The 15,722-nt window shown below is 63.9% G+C and overlaps 9 protein-coding genes across 9 annotated transcripts; 3 read left to right on the top strand and 6 right to left on the bottom strand.

Moving 5' to 3' along the window:
• Positions 1-517: 517 nt before the first annotated feature.
• On the top strand, positions 518-1,658 carry SPBC30D10.14_0 (putative AIM2 family protein). The gene is made up of 4 exons (XM_062768965.1): positions 518-577; positions 662-820; positions 910-1,210; positions 1,326-1,658. The coding sequence occupies exons 1-4, from the start codon at positions 556-558 to the stop codon at positions 1,585-1,587; spliced, it is 744 nt and encodes a 247-aa protein (XP_062624949.1). The 5' UTR covers positions 518-555; the 3' UTR covers positions 1,588-1,658.
• A 296-nt stretch (positions 1,659-1,954) lies between these two features.
• On the bottom strand, positions 1,955-2,765 carry LOC62_02G002455 (uncharacterized protein). The gene is made up of 3 exons (XM_062768964.1): positions 2,464-2,765; positions 2,204-2,381; positions 1,955-2,166 (listed from the first exon to the last, which is right to left on the bottom strand). The coding sequence occupies exons 1-3, from the start codon at positions 2,600-2,602 to the stop codon at positions 2,103-2,105; spliced, it is 381 nt and encodes a 126-aa protein (XP_062624948.1). The 5' UTR covers positions 2,603-2,765; the 3' UTR covers positions 1,955-2,102.
• Positions 2,766-3,090: 325 nt separating this feature from the next.
• SPCC1223.14 (Chorismate synthase) lies at positions 3,091-4,641 on the bottom strand. The gene is made up of 5 exons (XM_062768963.1): positions 4,487-4,641; positions 4,356-4,433; positions 3,535-4,304; positions 3,295-3,453; positions 3,091-3,232 (listed from the first exon to the last, which is right to left on the bottom strand). The coding sequence occupies exons 1-5, from the start codon at positions 4,574-4,576 to the stop codon at positions 3,130-3,132; spliced, it is 1,200 nt and encodes a 399-aa protein (XP_062624947.1). The 5' UTR covers positions 4,577-4,641; the 3' UTR covers positions 3,091-3,129.
• Positions 4,642-4,858: 217 nt separating this feature from the next.
• Positions 4,859-6,398, top strand: LOC62_02G002453 (uncharacterized protein; the record flags this gene model as incomplete). Its single annotated transcript, XM_062768962.1, has 3 exons — positions 4,859-5,067; positions 5,107-5,737; positions 5,784-6,398. The coding sequence occupies 3 exons, from the start codon at positions 4,859-4,861 to the stop codon at positions 6,396-6,398; spliced, it is 1,455 nt and encodes a 484-aa protein (XP_062624946.1).
• Positions 6,399-6,478: 80 nt separating this feature from the next.
• Positions 6,479-7,781, bottom strand: PEX10 (Peroxisome biogenesis factor 10; the record flags this gene model as incomplete). The annotated part of the gene is made up of 6 exons (XM_062768961.1): positions 6,479-6,544; positions 6,579-6,992; positions 7,027-7,266; positions 7,304-7,461; positions 7,515-7,592; positions 7,631-7,781. 6 exons carry the CDS (start codon positions 7,779-7,781, stop codon positions 6,479-6,481), a joined length of 1,107 nt encoding a protein of 368 aa, XP_062624945.1.
• A 209-nt stretch (positions 7,782-7,990) lies between these two features.
• phd1 (Histone deacetylase phd1) lies at positions 7,991-10,563 on the top strand. Its single transcript, XM_062768960.1, has 4 exons — positions 7,991-8,191; positions 8,245-8,307; positions 8,378-8,535; positions 8,575-10,563. The coding sequence occupies exons 1-4, from the start codon at positions 8,093-8,095 to the stop codon at positions 9,698-9,700; spliced, it is 1,446 nt and encodes a 481-aa protein (XP_062624944.1). The 5' UTR covers positions 7,991-8,092; the 3' UTR covers positions 9,701-10,563.
• Positions 9,889-10,539, bottom strand: LOC62_02G002450 (uncharacterized protein; the record flags this gene model as incomplete). Its single annotated transcript, XM_062768959.1, has 1 exon — positions 9,889-10,539. One exon carries the CDS (start codon positions 10,537-10,539, stop codon positions 9,889-9,891), a length of 651 nt encoding a protein of 216 aa, XP_062624943.1.
• Positions 10,564-11,020: 457 nt separating the features above from the next.
• Positions 11,021-12,601, bottom strand: bphA (Benzoate 4-monooxygenase; the record flags this gene model as incomplete). The annotated part of the gene is made up of 1 exon (XM_062768958.1): positions 11,021-12,601. The coding sequence occupies one exon, from the start codon at positions 12,599-12,601 to the stop codon at positions 11,021-11,023; it is 1,581 nt and encodes a 526-aa protein (XP_062624942.1).
• Positions 12,602-13,657: 1,056 nt separating this feature from the next.
• OpS4_0 (FAD-dependent monooxygenase OpS4) lies at positions 13,658-15,256 on the bottom strand (the record flags this gene model as incomplete). Its single annotated transcript, XM_062768957.1, has 4 exons — positions 13,658-14,400; positions 14,503-14,743; positions 14,799-15,075; positions 15,195-15,256. The coding sequence occupies 4 exons, from the start codon at positions 15,254-15,256 to the stop codon at positions 13,658-13,660; spliced, it is 1,323 nt and encodes a 440-aa protein (XP_062624941.1).
• Between the last annotated feature and the right edge of the window lie 466 nt (positions 15,257-15,722).

Genomic DNA, 15,722 nt, shown 5'->3' with positions numbered 1-15,722 from the left:
CAGAGGGGGCGGAGACAACATGCATACCTGGAAACGCGCTCGTATGACTGGTTAGCAGCGCGCGCAGCTGCAGTGAGCAGCGAGGCGTGCACGCCGCAGGAGGTAGACGCCGGCGCGCCTTACTTCGGCGCTGTGGTGTGGTCGACGCGTCGACGGCGTGGCGGAAGCCGACAGCCGTCCACCAGTGACTATCCCAACTTGAGACATCGGCGACACCCACATCCATGTCTGATCGGCAAGCCGAGGGCAGTGGACGGTGGACGCAAAGCGTCAGCAAGTCAGTCAGCGGAATGCCGAGGTGCATGCAGCATGGATGTACTTACGCTCGCCCCGCCTCCGCCGCGTCGCCGTCGCCGTCGGCCACGGCACGCAGCCTGCGCGCAGCCTGCCTGCCCTCGGCGTTGCCCGGTGCGCATGGCGTCATCCCCACGCAACGCCTCGGGCATTCCAAAGTAAGTACGAAATACCCAGCTAAACAGGTGCTATAAATCCATCTCTCTTCCCATCTTGTCCATTCCATCAACCCCAGCAAAACAACAAAACAGCACATCCACAATGGCCCTCCCTCCCTCCCACCGTGAGTACTGCGAGTAGTAGCATGCACGCACGCACGCAAGGGCGCTCGCTCGCTGCGCTGACCACCCGCCCCCGCCCCGCGCAGAGTGCTGCACCCTCGCCCCCGCCCAGGCCGAGTACACCCCCAAGGGCGAGTACGCCGACTTCAACGGCCTCAAGACGTACTGGACTGGCCCCACCGACACTGGTAAAGCAGTCCTCTACGTGTACGATGTGTTCGGCTTCAGCCCGCAAGCGTTGCAAGGTGAGCGCGGCGACGGCGTCGGCGTCGGCGACGGAGGGGAGATGGAAAGGCGGAGGGCGGAGGGCGGAGACCGGAGGCTGACTTCCCAGGCGCCGACCTTCTCGCGTCGGCTGGCTACCGCGTCGCCATCCCCGACTTCCTCCAGGGCAACTACGCTACCCCCGAGATGTTCTCCGGCACCCCCGAGGGCAACGCTGCGCGCGCCAAGCTGTTCGGCGGCTTCCCCGGCGTCCCTACGAGCCAGAGCGAGCAGATCGGCAAGGCGCTCGACGGCCTCAAGGCCCAGGGCTACGCCAAGGTCGGCGCCTCTGGCTTCTGCTGGGGCTGGAAGGCGATCGTGTCTGCTGAGAAGGTCAACGAGTTTGACGCCATTTCGGCGGCCCACCCTTCGTGAGTTGAGCAGCAGGGTGCGAGGGAGGTGCACTGGCCCGTCGCGCCGTGCTCCGGCCGGCCCGCGCCAGCCCGCCGGCCCGAGACGTACGTCCCCTCGCTGACCCCGCACCAGGTTCATCGACGTTGCCGACGCCGAGAAGATCAAGGGCACCCCCGTCCTCCTCCTCCCCTCGGGGGGCGAGGACAAGGCCACTGTCGACGGCCTGTACGCCGCCCTCGAGAAGGCCAACCCCGGCAACAACTTTATCAAGTGGTACCCCGACGACGTGCACGGCTTTGCTGCCGCGCGCGCCGACCTCAAGGACGACAAGCAGCGCGGGGCGTTCCACGACGCCTTCGTCCAGTTCACCAACTTCTTCAAGGCCAAGCTTTAAGCGGGCGGGAGTAACGGTGTATATAGAGCTCGCTTGTAGGCGATCGTATGAAGGGAGCCGGTGATTGGAGTCGTGTCGGCCTGGGCCGGTAAGCAGTTACTCATCAGTTCCAGGAGAGCGACGTCGCTAGCCCGCAAAAGTCGCCTCAGTAGTCAGCATTGCATCCTCAGCATTGCCCGCTTCAGATGTCAAGATTGCTAGCCCAGGGATGCGGCTTGACCTGTCTCGCACCAGTGTGTCACCAGCCTCAACAAGGTGCGGCTGCGTCCGTCCCTGAGGTCACGACGTCACGCACCACCGACCCCCGTGGCGTCGGCCAGCGAGCAAGCAAGCAAACAAACAAGCCACAGGTCGTAGCACTGCATATCGCGGTCGTAAGAGGTGTACATGGTGCTAGGTGATCATCGGGGCGGGGCGGGGCGGGGCGCTGGGTGCTGGGCGCAGTGTGCGCAGAGACATATCAGAGTCGTGGGTGGATGTACAGTGGTGGCGGGCCGAGTCGGTTCGTCGTCGAGTTACTTTGCGTTCTCGTCCCGCTGCAGCGCGTTGAGGCGCGACGCAAGCGATGCCGGCTTGCCCCTGGTGGATGTCAGCGCTGCTTGTGGCCACAACGCACTTGTTGCTGAAGCGGCGGCCCTTGGCGTCGGCGAGCTTCTGGGTACACGGGCTCTGGAGGGCGTCGGTCGGCGACACCGTGTTGGGTTTGGCAAACTTCTTGGCGAGGAGGGCCTTGGCGCCGAGGGCGGCGCCGGGGACCGAGGGGTCGGGTGTCTGGCCCGGGATGACGGTGTTGGCTGGGCGGTGTCAGCGGCGGCGGGAGGTTGGATGACTCCCAGGGCAGGGTCGGTGGCAAGCGCACAACACCGGGCCACTCACGATGCGTCGAGCCTAACGGCGCCTGCTGCTGCACGACGACTGCGCCCTTGGCGGGGTTGTGCAGCGGCGCGATGGTGGGCGACGCCGAGGTCGACTTGTCGCTGGCCGGGGTGGTGGAGCCGGTCGTCGAGGCGGGCATGGTGGTGTGGGTGGTTGGTGCGGGTGGTTGGGGGTGAGGTGTGGTGTGAGGTGAGGGAGGGCTGATGCTCTACCGAGCGGAGATGAGGTGCAACCAAGAGTTGATAGTTGGAGTAGTGAGTGTAATGTCAATGACAATGTTGTTGTGCCTTTGAGTGTTGAATGATGGAACAAGTCGTTGTGGGAACAATCAGTCTTGGTGGCAAACATGACACGAGAACCTCAAATGACTTTCAAGGGGCCAAGCAGGCAGTGGGGCTGGACGGCGTGGGCTGGCTGGACCCTCTCGGCATGCGCTGACACGCAGACACGCTGCTAGATTCAGATGCACCGCACCTGCAAACCCTGTATTGCAATGTCTCGCAGCTGGCATGCCCCAGACTTCGGCGTGTTTACTCCACCCTCGCCCGGGCGACCGGAAAAGAAATCACTCGGGCGGGCGGCGAAATGGTCCCGCCAGCCAAGACACACCAAGACCCCCAGGACACCAAGAATCTATCCATATCCATGCAAACTAAATCTAACATACTACTCCTTGCGCTGCCCGGGGAACACCATCGTGGGAGGGAGATGCGTAACGGGGGCGAGGAGGGCCGCTGTGGAGCTACGGGCGTTCTGCTGGAGAACCTGGCTGTGAGGGGTGTCAGTAATGGGTGTCTTGTTTACTCGGCTCCAGCTCCGAAGGCTACGCACTCCATGATGGCAATGGCGGCCATGGTCTCAACAATGGGGATGGCACGGGGGAGCACACAGGGGTCGTGGCGACCGCGAGTGGCGAGCGTGCCGGCGGTTCCGTCGTACTGGGCCGTCTCCTGCTCCTGCGAGATGGTGGCAGGGGGCTTGAAGCCGATACTGAGATGTCAGCCGAGGGTTGCACGCTTGTGGGCTGTGTGCACAGCCTACACCGGGCCGGAAAACCCAAATCCCACTCACCGGAAGTAGATGTCCTCGCCGTTAGAAATACCACCCTGGATACCACCCGACCAGTTGGTCGTCGTACGCAGACGGTTCTCGCCCTTCTCGGCGTCAGCAACGAAGGGGTCGTTGTGCTGCGAGCCAGGGAAGGTGGTGCCGCGGAAGCCCGAGCCGATCTCAAAGCCCTTGGTTGAGGGGATCGAGAGCATGGCGTGGGCGAGGACAGCCTCGAGCTTGTCAAAGCAGGGCTCTCCGAGGCCGAGGGGAGCGTTGCGGATAACACAGGTGATGGTGCCGCCGAGCGAGTCGTTGGCAGCCTTGGCGGCACGGATAGTCTCCTCCATCTTGACGCTCGTCGCCTTGTGGGGGCAGCGAGTGATCTCGGCGTCGACCTGCTCGCGGGTGACCGTCTTGACGAGGTTCATGTACTCCTTGCCGAGGACCTGGTCCTCCTCGTGCTCGAACGGCAGGGCGACCTTGCCCACGCTGCCGACGAAAGCGACAATCTCGACGCCGTAAGCCTCCTTGAGGAACTTCTCGGCAATGGCACCGGCAGCGACACGGCCAATGGTCTCACGAGCCGACGAGCGACCACCACCAGACGACGCCTTGATGCCGTACTTGGCGAGGTAGGTGTAGTCGGCGTGCGAGGGACGGGGGTAGAGGTCAGTCTCGGTGTAGTCGTGGGGGCGCTGGTCCTTGTTCTGGACGAGGAGGCCGATTGGTGTGCCGAGGGTCACGCCATGCTCGGTGCCCGACTGGAGGTGGACAGTGTCGAACTCGGAGCGCTGGGGGGATCAGCTGGGGTGACAGCAAACACGCGCGCTCAGCCGACGCACAGGAGTGGTAATGTCGCTCTGGCCAGGACGGCGACGCGAGAGCTGCACCTGAATGTCCTCCTCGGTGAGCTTGAGTCCCTGTGGATGTCAGCTTGGACTTTTTGTTCTGCGCACTGCCGCCATGCACGTACCGGAGGCACGCCGTCAATGATGGCGCCGACCGACTTGCAGTGGCTCTCGCCGTAGGTGGTTACGCGGTAGAGCTTTCCAAAGGTGGACATGGTGTATGGGTTGTGATCAAGATGGTCGAGATGCGGCCGCGTCCGAAAAAGTCAGCAACTTCGGTCGAGCACGAGATGGACAGATCGACTCGGGAGAGATGGCCATGGGCAGGGTTTAGCGGTTCAAGCGAGCAAGACGGAAGCAATTTCGGCCCAGCTGGAGATGGTGCCTGGCGGCCACAAAGGCGGCTGGCTTGGTCAACTAACTTTGGCCACTGACGATACCGCAGAACCTCGACTTTACATTGCCCACTCCAACAGCAGCCAAAGCCTCCACTCGCAATGCCCAGACCGGGCCAGCAGGCCTACAGGGCAAAGAGGAAACTCGCCAACGACGCAGCGGCCTCCCCCAACCCGTCAAACCACAACGGAGACGACGACGAGGAAGGCGGCAACAGTGGGCCGTTCGGCCAGGCGCTCCCAATCGCGGACCTGCCGGACGACTTTGACGGCGAAGTGCTCGATGGCGCAACATACTTAGCTGTTGCAAAGTACGTCTCGGCCATTTCCAACCGCTGACACCCTCGTAGCCGCGAGGCATCAAAGCTACCATTCTACAAGCGCGTTGCTCCGCCGCGCGGCGCGACGGAGGAGCCGGCGAGCACGAATGCGAGCGCTGGCCCGTCATCGTCAGCCCGCCCCAAGGGGCGCCACCCTGCGCTGCCGCGCGAGTCGTGGGAAGTGACCTTCGCCGCGCACTTCACGGCGTACCGGGACAACCTGCAGCGCCGCTGGCCGCCGAGCCCCAAACTCCCTTATCCGCCTAGCTACCCGCCGATCCCCAAGGCCGCCGAGGTCACCGAGTGGATGGGCTACATCAACGGGTACAGACAGCGCGGGTCGAAGAAGTGGGGCGACCCCGACGTGTCGCGCTGGGGCGGGGAGGGTCGACGCGTCGACGACCACAAGGCGGCAAGTGGCGGCGATGAAGAGGATGAGGAGGAGGCACAGAACAACGCGGTTGCCACGCCGTCTGAAGAGGACGAGGTCAATGGAGCTACCGACGAGCAGATGGCTGTCGACGACGAGGAAGCGTTTATGAACGCTCCACCCCCACCGGCGTCCACGACACCAGAGTACCCCGATCCCAACGACCCCGCCGAGGTCGAGCGCATCCGTCCGCGCGAGCCATTGGTCTGCATCGTGCAGTTCCTCGACACTGTGGGTACCGCAAAATTCCGCCGAGTGAAACCCGCTGACCTTGCAGCACACAATCCTCAGCGTTATCAAGCACCTGACGCGCTGGATGACCGACTTTGTGTCTCGTCTCCCTGCAGAAAGAGGCGCGCCGTCGGCCAGTCCGCTCCCAGCTCGCTGGGCGCGCTGGGCGTTTGCGCTGCTCGCCGTGCTCGACCCCCACTTGTCCCGCGACGAGATCTCGATCCTGCGCGACTTTGCGCGCGCGTGTGCGGCCGTCGCGAGCTGGCGCTGGCGTCGAGCGCTCGCCCATCCGGGCGAGCTGCCCATCATCCCCGTGTACATGGGCTTCTCGCCTGACGAGCCCGCACCACAGCAGGCGGACAAGGACGAAGCGGCGGAGAAGACGGCCGCGCTGACCCGTGGCGAGACGGGTAACGGCGACGATGAGGACGCGGCGCCGGGCTGGCGACTCGGCGCGCGCTGGAAACGTATCCGCGACGTCCGCCCCCGCTCCGAGACCAACCCCGCGCCTGAGAGCGCCGAGGCCGGCCACGACGAGGGCGCGGTCGACGAGACGCTCGCACGGGCATGGATCGCCGCGTACGCTGTGGTCGCGGGCTGGGCGCAGTGGGACCTGCTTGACGACTTCAAGCGCGACTTTGCCAAGCTCGCTAGGGCTTAAAAACTTGCAGCATAACACCAAATGATAGACTAGCATTACATGTACTACCATGACCAACGGGTATCTATGCAGGGTACTTGTTAGAGATTGTATGCGGCGACGAGACGCTCCATGCGGAGGGCTTGTCGACAAAGTGGGCACTCCATCTGGAGGAGGGTCAGCTTGATCGGTCTCGCATACAAAGCTGGTACCCGCCTTGTCAAGGCCGCCGAGGCATCCCCAGCAGAAGATGTGGCCGCACTCGGTCACTGCGACCGTTCCACCCGATCCCTCACCTGTGCCACGGGACTCGAGACACAACGTGCACTGCCGTTCTGGGAGATCGCGCGCCTCTTCCGTCAAGTACGTGTTTGGTTCGTCGTAGTCGACGTCGGAAGTGACCACGACCGAGTCGTCGCCCTGGGTTCCGGGGAGAGTACCGCCGAGAACAACCTTCTCCTTTGGCTTCTCGCGGGTCGGCGTGAGCGGGGGCGACGCCGACACGGGGTCAGGCCGCGGGAAGAGGCGGTAGATGAGGGGCAGGGCCATGAGGAGGCCGAGGGGTTCGTACGACGGCGGGCGGGCCTCAGGTGGGCGCGGCGCAGCAGCAGAGATCTGGGGTCAGCGCTGCCCATCACACAAAACTCACGTATGACAGGCCGGTGAGGCGGCGGCCCATCTCGTAGAACTTGCCGCCGAACATGAAGAGCACGAGATGGATCTCGGGCAAGCTCTGCCCGAGCGGCGACTCGAGGAAGCGCACGAGGCGGGCCTTGGCCTTGCCCCAGCGCGTGGTGGGCGGGGAGCCGTCCCCGCGCAGGTGGTTCAGCGCCATCGGGGACGTGATCGCGCTCGGCAGCAGCAGGAGCAGAATCGTCAAGAGTCGGCGCTGGCGTCAGCTAGCTCAGCAACATCGTACCACGCACCCTTCGGCTCGGCGGCAGCTGGCGCGACCTCACGGTTGGGAGCACGTCGGTGTACTCCTCTCCAAGGGTCTGGTACCCGCGTCCAAACGTGAGGAGGAGGTAGACTGCGCGCACGGCCAGGTCGACGATTGTCTGGCGGGCGGCTAGCCAGCGCGTACCTAGGCAGGCGTGAGTCACGGTTCTTCTTTCCAAGGTGCTGCTCTCGACTCACCAGCCGCGGAGCGTAGTAGCTCGGACACGAGTTCCGTCAGACGGCCGACCTGGGAAACATCACGCTGGTGCGAGCGCACTGGTGTCTGTCAGCTGTGTTGCGGCGCCGCTACGCACATATCTGCGCCTGCGAGGCCGGGTCGGGCTCGAGCCGCGCGTACGGGTCTGGCGGGGCCGCGTGGCCGCCCAGGCCGGGGAGGACAGTCGGCCCGGCGGCCATGCTCGCCTGGTGTGTCGTTGACGCTGCTGAGCGCGTGTGGTTTTCCATCGTGGTGGTGGTGTGGGCGAGTGGAACAAGTGAGATGGGGCACGGCGCCGACTTGTGGTCTTACCCCGGTCGGTTCAGTAGCCGGCCGTGCGGCGGAGATGACAGAGCACCGTCGCGTGGTTTTGGGTGGTGGGACGGAAGCAAAAACTCGTGTTGAATTCGAGGTTGCTGGGTGGCGACGTGAGGGGCCAACATGCTTCGAGAGACATCTTTGCAACTCGACACATCCACTCTTACATCGCATCCATCGACGCTACACTCGTCAAGACTGAGAAAAAGGACACTAGGGCGTCACTCTACGCGCTCTCGCCATGTCCGCACTAGTAGACTACCCCACCTTCTCGGACAGCCCGTTCTTCTTCGACCGGCGCAACCTGCACATCCCGCAGGAGGAGGGCGGCCATGTAGCGGTGGGTTTGGACTGAGCGTTGGGCGGGGCCGGCGCGATATGCTGACATCCCAGGCCCACTCTGCTCCCCGTGTCGCGTACTTTCATCCCAAGGATGTCGGAAACTACCACTATGGCGTGAGTTGGCATTTGCCTCGACGCGTCGTCGATGACATCGTGTCCGCGCGCGCTCGCTGACACATACAAGGAAAGACATCCCATGCGGCCCCACCGCCTCGAGCTCACCAACAACCTCGTACTCGGGTACGGCATGCACGAGAAGATGTCGATGTACAACCCGCGCCCGGCGACCGAGGACGAGCTGCGCGAGTTCCACGACGCGGATTATGTCGACTTTCTCAAGAGGTGTGTGTTGGGTTTTGGGGTGGAGCTGACGCTGCCCAGAGTGACGCCGAAAAATGCCCAGACGCTCACCAAGGACTACTCGATGTACAATATCGGCGACGACTGCCCCGTGTTCCACGACCTGTTCAAGTTTTGCGAGCAGTACGCCGGTGCTAGTCTTGCCGCGGCGCGCCAACTCGCCAACGAGAGCACCGACATTGCCATCAACTGGAGCGGCGGACTGCACCACGCCAAGAAGGGCGAGGCGAGCGGATTCTGCTACGTCAACGACATTGTGCTGGCGATTCTCGAGCTGCTGCGCGTTCACCCGCGTGTGCTGTACATCGACATCGACATCCACCACGGCGACGGTGTGCAGGAGGCGTTCTACTTGTCGAACCGCGTCTTGACCGTGTCGTTTCACAAGTACGCCGTCGACTTCTTCCCCGGTACCGGCAACCTGAGCGAGATTGGCGCCAACTTGGGCAAGCACTTTACGCTCAACGTGCCGCTCCAGGACGGCATTGACGACGAAAGCTACATCTCGCTGTTCAAGGCGGTGATGGAGCCCGCGATCACGACGTTCCGCCCAAGCTCTATCGTCCTGCAGTGTGGTGCCGACTCGCTGGGTCTCGACCGTCTCGGCACTTTCAACCTGTCGATTGCCGCGCACGGCGAGTGCGTGCGCTTCATCAAGGAGTTCGGATTACCGCTGCTCGTTCTCGGCGGTGGTGGATACCGACAGTCGTCGGTTGCCCGGTGTTGGGCATACGAGACGGGTGTGCTCGCTGGTGTCGACCTGCCCAACCACCTCCCAATGAACAACTACTACGAGTTCTTTGGGCCCGACTACCAGCTCCACCCGCCGCTCACTGGAAGAATACAAAACTTCAACACACGGCAGAGCCTGGAGCGGATCCGCATGTCGATCCGCGAGAAGCTGCGGTACATGAACGGGGCGCCAAGTGTACAGATGCAGGAGATCCCGCCGGATCTCATGGGGTTCCTGGAGGCGGAGGAACGGAGTAAGGAAGAGCGGGACGAGGAGGCCAACAACGGGACGGCGGGCGATGAGCGGAGCGACGGCCCGGGCAAGCAGAACGAGTATTTCGATCCCGAGGTCGCCCACGAGGACGGCGACTTGATAACGATTTCGTCGAGGGGGAAGCGGACAATGAGGTTTTAGGGGGCGCCGCAGGTGCAGCGCGCACGCGCGGCGCGCTGCGGTCGCGCCCGTCACAACCCACACACGATAACCCGGATACGATACCACTCCACCCGCCATACCCAGCACGCACCGCCTTGATGCCCTGCATCCATCCATACCATGTTGTAGCGCTAGATGTAGAGTTCTACGAGTGCCACGGGCCGCGCCTACGAGAGGGTGTGCTCGCCGGTAGGCGTGGAGATGACGGCGCTGAGCACGGGCCCAGCGGCATCGCTGACGACGACCCGCGCGTCGTCAAGCCCAGCCGCAACAAAGGCCTTCTTGAGCTCCTCGGCGCGGGGGTGGCGGATCTCGAGGCGGACGAGACGCGCCCCGACGTCGGGCAGGCCCGGGGCAACAGGATGCGGGTGCGTGACGCCCCACTGAATAAGGGACGGGAACGCGCCGTCGGCGGCCAGGCCGCCGTCGTCGCGCAGCGTGAGGTGCCAGTGGAGGTCGCCGCGGGCCATAGGCTTGGGCGAGCCGACATCAAAGCCGGCCGCCTTGGCCGCCTCGGCGGCAGCGTGCACGTCGTCAGAGCGCGCAATCCAGTGGTGTACCCGCACCCCTGACAGGTCGGCGCTCGAGAGCCCGAACAGGCGCGGGTGGGAGGGCACAGGCGCCGCGGGGTTGATGGCCAGGATCTCGAGGTAGAAGTCGTCTCCGAGGTTCAGGAGCGCGTTGTGCGTCCCGTGTCCGGCGTGCTCTCCCCCTCGGCGGGGGGAGAGGGACACGCCGAGCGCGGACTCGATGTGCGCGATGCCCGTCGCGAGGTCGGGCGCGGTGAGGACTATGTGGTCGGCCTTGGTAGTGGGCATTGTGCGGGGAGGGGTTGTGCGAGGTGAGAGAGGACACAGAGAGAGATGCACAAGCCGACGCGACGCCGATACTTATCGCCTGCGACCTCTGCACCGATGACGAGCTGGGGCGCCATCGGAGACATCCACCCGCCGCTCGCCGCACCCCGCATTTCAGTTCGAGCGGTTAGTTGGTTGCAGCCGCCCATGCCACTGCCACTGCCCAACCCCACACCCTCCTGTGCCATGATGTACATCGCTTTCCTGCTACTTCAGACTACTGACTAACAAACTCGGATACGTTGGCCCAATGATGCGCTCGCTGGCTGGCTGCCTGGCTGTCGTCGTCGCGTCGTCGCTCTCGTTTCGTCGTTCTATGGCATGGTGGACGGGGGTAGGTGGCGCCCTGTCGGCCCTTCTCCGCCTCGCCTCACCCCGCGTAGCGGCTCACTGCGTTCGCCGCCCCTCCGCCACGCTGCTCGCTGCGCTCGCAGATCACGGCTTAGGCCCGCTCTCCATGCTGCCGACGCTTGATGCTAATGTTGAGCGCGAGCGGCTTGCGCAGGAAGCCCTCCTTCGTGTCCATGTAGTCCTGGAGCAGGGTAGGCTGGTAGCGGTACGCCCACGTCGCCGCGATAAGCTTCATCTCCATCTCGGCAACGTTGCGGCCGACACACGAGCGCGGGCCGTGCGAGAACGGAATAAACGCGTCCTTCTGGCGAGCAGTCGCGTTGTCCCAGCGGTCGGGGTTGAAGTCGTCGGCGTCGGGACCCCAGATCTCCTTGGAGTGGTGGATCGTGTACGTGGGCACGGACAGCACAGTGCCGGCGGGGAAGTAGTGGCCCTCGATCGTGACGCCCGGCGACTCGGGGGGAACCTGGCGCGGGAGACCAATGCCCGACGTCGAGTGGTACCGCAGCGTCTCGTTGAACACGTTCTGGAGGTACGGCAGGTCCTTGATCATGTCGAAGGTGGGCACGTCGGTGCCGTCGGGAATGGCCTCGTCGAGCTCCTGCTGCAGCTTGGCGAGGACGCCGGGGGTCTTGGCGGCATAGAAGAGGAGAGCGCACGACGAGTTGGAAGTAGTGTCCGAGCCGGCAATGAGCTGGGTGAGGGCCTCGGCGGTGAGCTCCTCGCGGACAATCGGGCGGCCCTTGTCGTCGCGGCCCTCCTGGAGACGGGTGAGGAGATCGGCACGCGCGTCCTTGGGAGGGTACTTGAGGCGCTTGTCAACGGACGCGATGGCAATCTTGGCGAGGTTGGCAACGGCCTCGACACCCTTGGTGAAGAACGGGTCCGGGAGGTACTTGGCGTACGGGATGAGCGAGGGCATGATACCGAGCGTGGCCGAGATCTCGCCACGGCGGTTGAGGATCTCAATGGCGGGCGCGTACTCTGGCTTCGAGGTGGGGGTCGCACGCAGCTCGGCGACGTCGGCGCCGGCCTGGAGCATGCCGAACGGCGCACCGAACGCAAGGTCGCCGATCATGTCAAAGGCGAGGTAGTTGAACCAGTCGAGGCAGTCCATCTTGGGCTTGCCGCTCTCGATGAGGTTGTCCCACTGCTTGACGAAGAGCTCGAGGTTGTGGTGCATGTAGGGCTCAAACTCGCGGACGCTCTTGACACTGAAGGTGTGCGACACGACCTTGCGCTTGCGCGTGTGCTCGGCGCGGTCGCGCGTGTTGAACAGGCCGCGGCGGATAGAAACAAACGCATCGTAAAAGTCGGACTTGAGGAAACCGTTGCCGTGTCCGTAAATCTTCTTGATCGCGTCGTCCGAGGCCACCGACACATGGTTGGGCTGGATGCGCACGAGTGTGCCGAGCTCCTTGTGCAGCTTGTCGACCGTGATGTAGCGGTCGCCGCGGCGCACGACGCGGAAGAGCCACAGGTCGGTAAACTGTGCGGGGAATGGGCCAGGAATGTCGCGCAGGGCGCCATAGTCGACAAAGAACGGCTTGAGGTAGTAGATCGCGACAATGGTCGCGACCGCCGCGAGCGGCGTCCACCAGGGAAGAGCAGCGAGCTCGTGCCGGGCGTTGTGGAGGTGGGTGCGGAGCTGGTCCTTGAGGTCGGAGGACATGATGTGTGGGAGTTTGATGGGGCACGAGAGAGAGAGAGAGGTGCGAGGCTCGTGCACCTGATATACAAGATGGCTGCTAGCTTGCCCACGTACGTCGTCTGGGGCCCGGGTCAACGGTGGATGCGGGGCTGCCGGCGGCGGCGGCAGCGGCGGCGGGCTAGCTAGTTCCAGCCGGACGCGGGCGGCCAGTCGTTGGAACGCTGTTACGCATATCGCACCAGCAACACGCAACACGCAGCAGCTCGCTCACACCCGCCGCGGCGTGGAGGCGCGGGGTACGACGGCCGGCCGTGACGACAGCGCGTGCGGGCGGGCGGCTTAGCACCGGCCTGCCGATAGCAAGTGGGCTATTAGGAGATAACAATCGACAGTTGTATTTGGGCATTATTATTGCGGCCAATTACAAGCGGCAAGTTGCAGAGCAATCGGCGACCCCGACGACCCGTGCCTGCGTCAGAGGAGGCGGTCACGCGCCGCCCGCCATGCCGGGCCCGGGTGTAAGACGTTGCGTCCTTGGCCCTTCCTTCCCTTGGCTAGTTGGGCTCGCTCGCTCGTCTCGAGCCTCGCTCGCTTGCCTTGTGGCCCCGCGTGCGTGCGCGCGCGCGTGTGCGCAAGTGTGCGTTGCTCGCTTCGTGGGGAATGTGGCATGAGGCGCCGTGGTGGTATGCGGGGAGCCGTGTGGCCTTGCGGGGGCGGTCGTTAGGTGCGTGGCAAAGTGGCAGGCAGCTTGCGCCATCTGCTGACGTCTTGCAGAGATCGACGACCCGTTGGAACAAGAGACGAAAGACGGTCCTGGCTGGGGAATGCCTCCCCACGACGTGCCTGCGTACATGCGTTTCTTACTGCCTGCCAGGAAGTCTGTCTGCTAGTCTGCCTCCTGTCTCCTGCCTCCTTGTCTGCCAATCCCGTCGGTATCGAGAGCAACCTTGCGCCTTCAACAACCCCGCCTTCCGCCTACATACCATCCCAACAATACACATACCCAATACATGCACAATGTTGTACGCTCCCCGCGCATGCAAACTACTACTTGCTGCTCAACGCGCGCGCGCGCGCCTACTGCTGCTGCGCAAACAGCCTGTCAAAGTTCTTCTCAGATTCCTTGACCACGTCGTACTTGAACAGAATGTCGTGCACGTCACGCGAGATCATCTTGTCGGGGTTACTGCCGTTCGCGTCGGCCTGCGAGAAGGCATTGTCACGCGACGCCTTGTCCTGCGTGTGCAGGCCCTTGCTGTTCTCGGCGGCAGTGTTGACAGCCCAGTCGGTACGCGGCTTCCTGATGGCCTGGTACACGCGCAGCGCCTTGTTGATGTCCGCCTTGTTGGTCACCTTGGCCAGGATGACGCCGAGCGCGGCCGCGTCCTCGATCGCCTGGGCCGCACCCTGCGCAATGTGCGGCAGTGTCGGGTGGCACGCGTCGCCGACCAAGGCGCTGTTGTGGTCGACCCACAGAGGCAGCGGCTTGTGCACGCGCAGCTTCCACTCAAGCACCTCGCCCTCCGGCACGAGCTGCAGCAGCTTCTGCACGCGCGGGCAAAAGTCGTGGAACGTCTCCAGCATCTCAGTCTTGGACCCGGCAGCGGTCCACGTGTCGGCCTGCACAAAGTTGCGGTCGGGCTGCGTCGTCGACATGTTGAACAGGTCGTGGTTCTCAATCGGGTACGCGATAATGTGGCGCTTCTCCCCGATCCAGCGGTACGACTGGGATCCGGTAAAGAACGGCAGGAGTTCGGGGTCTTCGTTGATGGCGGAGCGGCGCACCATGATGCGGTAGGCGGCCTGGCCAGTGTCCTCGACTATACTCCGTTAGCCGCGGCAGATACAAGCCAACGCCGACACGCCGAAGCCGCGGCAACACGCGGCCGGCTGCGACAACAACAAAAAGAAATCAAACTCACCCTCGTCGACAACACCAACGCGTGCAAGCATTGCCTCGCGCGCCTTGCTCTTGACGCCGTCGGCGGCGATGATGACGTCGGCGTCGACCCACTCGCCCTCGGACGAGTCGCGTGTTCCGAGCTGGAAGCGCGTGTTGTCATAGTCGTACTTTGTGATGAAGTGGCCGAGGTGGAGCTTGACGACGCCAGAGTTGAGCGCGCCTTGGACGAGGCACTTCTGGAGCGCGGCACGGTGGACCGTCTGGTGGCGACGGGGTTAGCTGAGCCCCGAACCCCTTCCCCAGCGCCCCACTCACTGTGAAGGGCCAGCCGTACTCCTGCTGCATGTAGTCCGAGTAGTGGACCGACGTGAGGATCTTGTCCGTGGCGCAGTCGAGCACGTTGGCCGTGTCGATGACCACGCCCTCGGCCTGGCAGATGTCCAGCACGCCCCACTCGGAGAGGATGCGCGCGAGGTTGGGCGGCACGTTGATGCCTGCGCCGACCTCGCCGAGCTGCGCGGCCGACTCCCAGACGTGAATGTCCTTGAAGCCCTGGCGCGCGAGGGCGAGGGCTGTGCCCATGCCACCCATGCTTGGCAGGTGAGCTCTCTTCCGACCGCCAACAACTGCTTCTGCTACTCACCCAGCGCCCACACTGCGTTGTCAGCTTAGAGTCTCGGGTAAAGCCCAGCCCAGGCCGCTGCCACTCACATGTGGATCTTGAGATCCGGAATGCCTGGCTGATTACCCGATGATACTTGCTCAATGGTCATGGTGTTGTTCAATGTGGGGGACATGGCGAGCAGCGCGCTCTCAACACCTTTTACATGCTTTGCGTTCCGATGCAGCAGGTCTCGGCTGAGCAAGCATGCCTGCCTGCCTGCGGAGCAGCCTGACCAGAGCTACCAAGCAGGACGCAGCCAGCATTGTGCACCACACCCTGCCGGGGGTGTAACGTCCGGGGATGGACCTGAGCTGAATGCCGCTATCATACGGCCGGGAGCCGGCCTGGGTGGGGGGTTAAGTCGGTCAAACGGACCCGGCTGGACGTGATACGCGGCAGTGTCGGCGGGCGGTATCTAGTATCCGATGTCGCATGCATAGAAGTCAGAGTCTGGCGCGCCTGGCTGGCCACTGCTCGCCTGGGCCGATCGGATGCGCGGGTGGTCGCTGCAGTGACGCGTGGCCTGCGTGGTTGGGGTGGGCACGCAGCATGCCTACCACCTAGTCGGTTGACAA

The sequence above is a fragment of the Vanrija pseudolonga genome, chromosome 2, assembly GCF_020906515.1.
Source record: "Vanrija pseudolonga chromosome 2, complete sequence".
Taxonomy (NCBI): Eukaryota; Fungi; Basidiomycota; class Tremellomycetes; order Trichosporonales; family Trichosporonaceae; genus Vanrija; species Vanrija pseudolonga.
The sequence above is the reverse complement of the archived record's forward strand: the minus strand, read 5'-3'. Positions and strand labels throughout refer to the sequence as shown.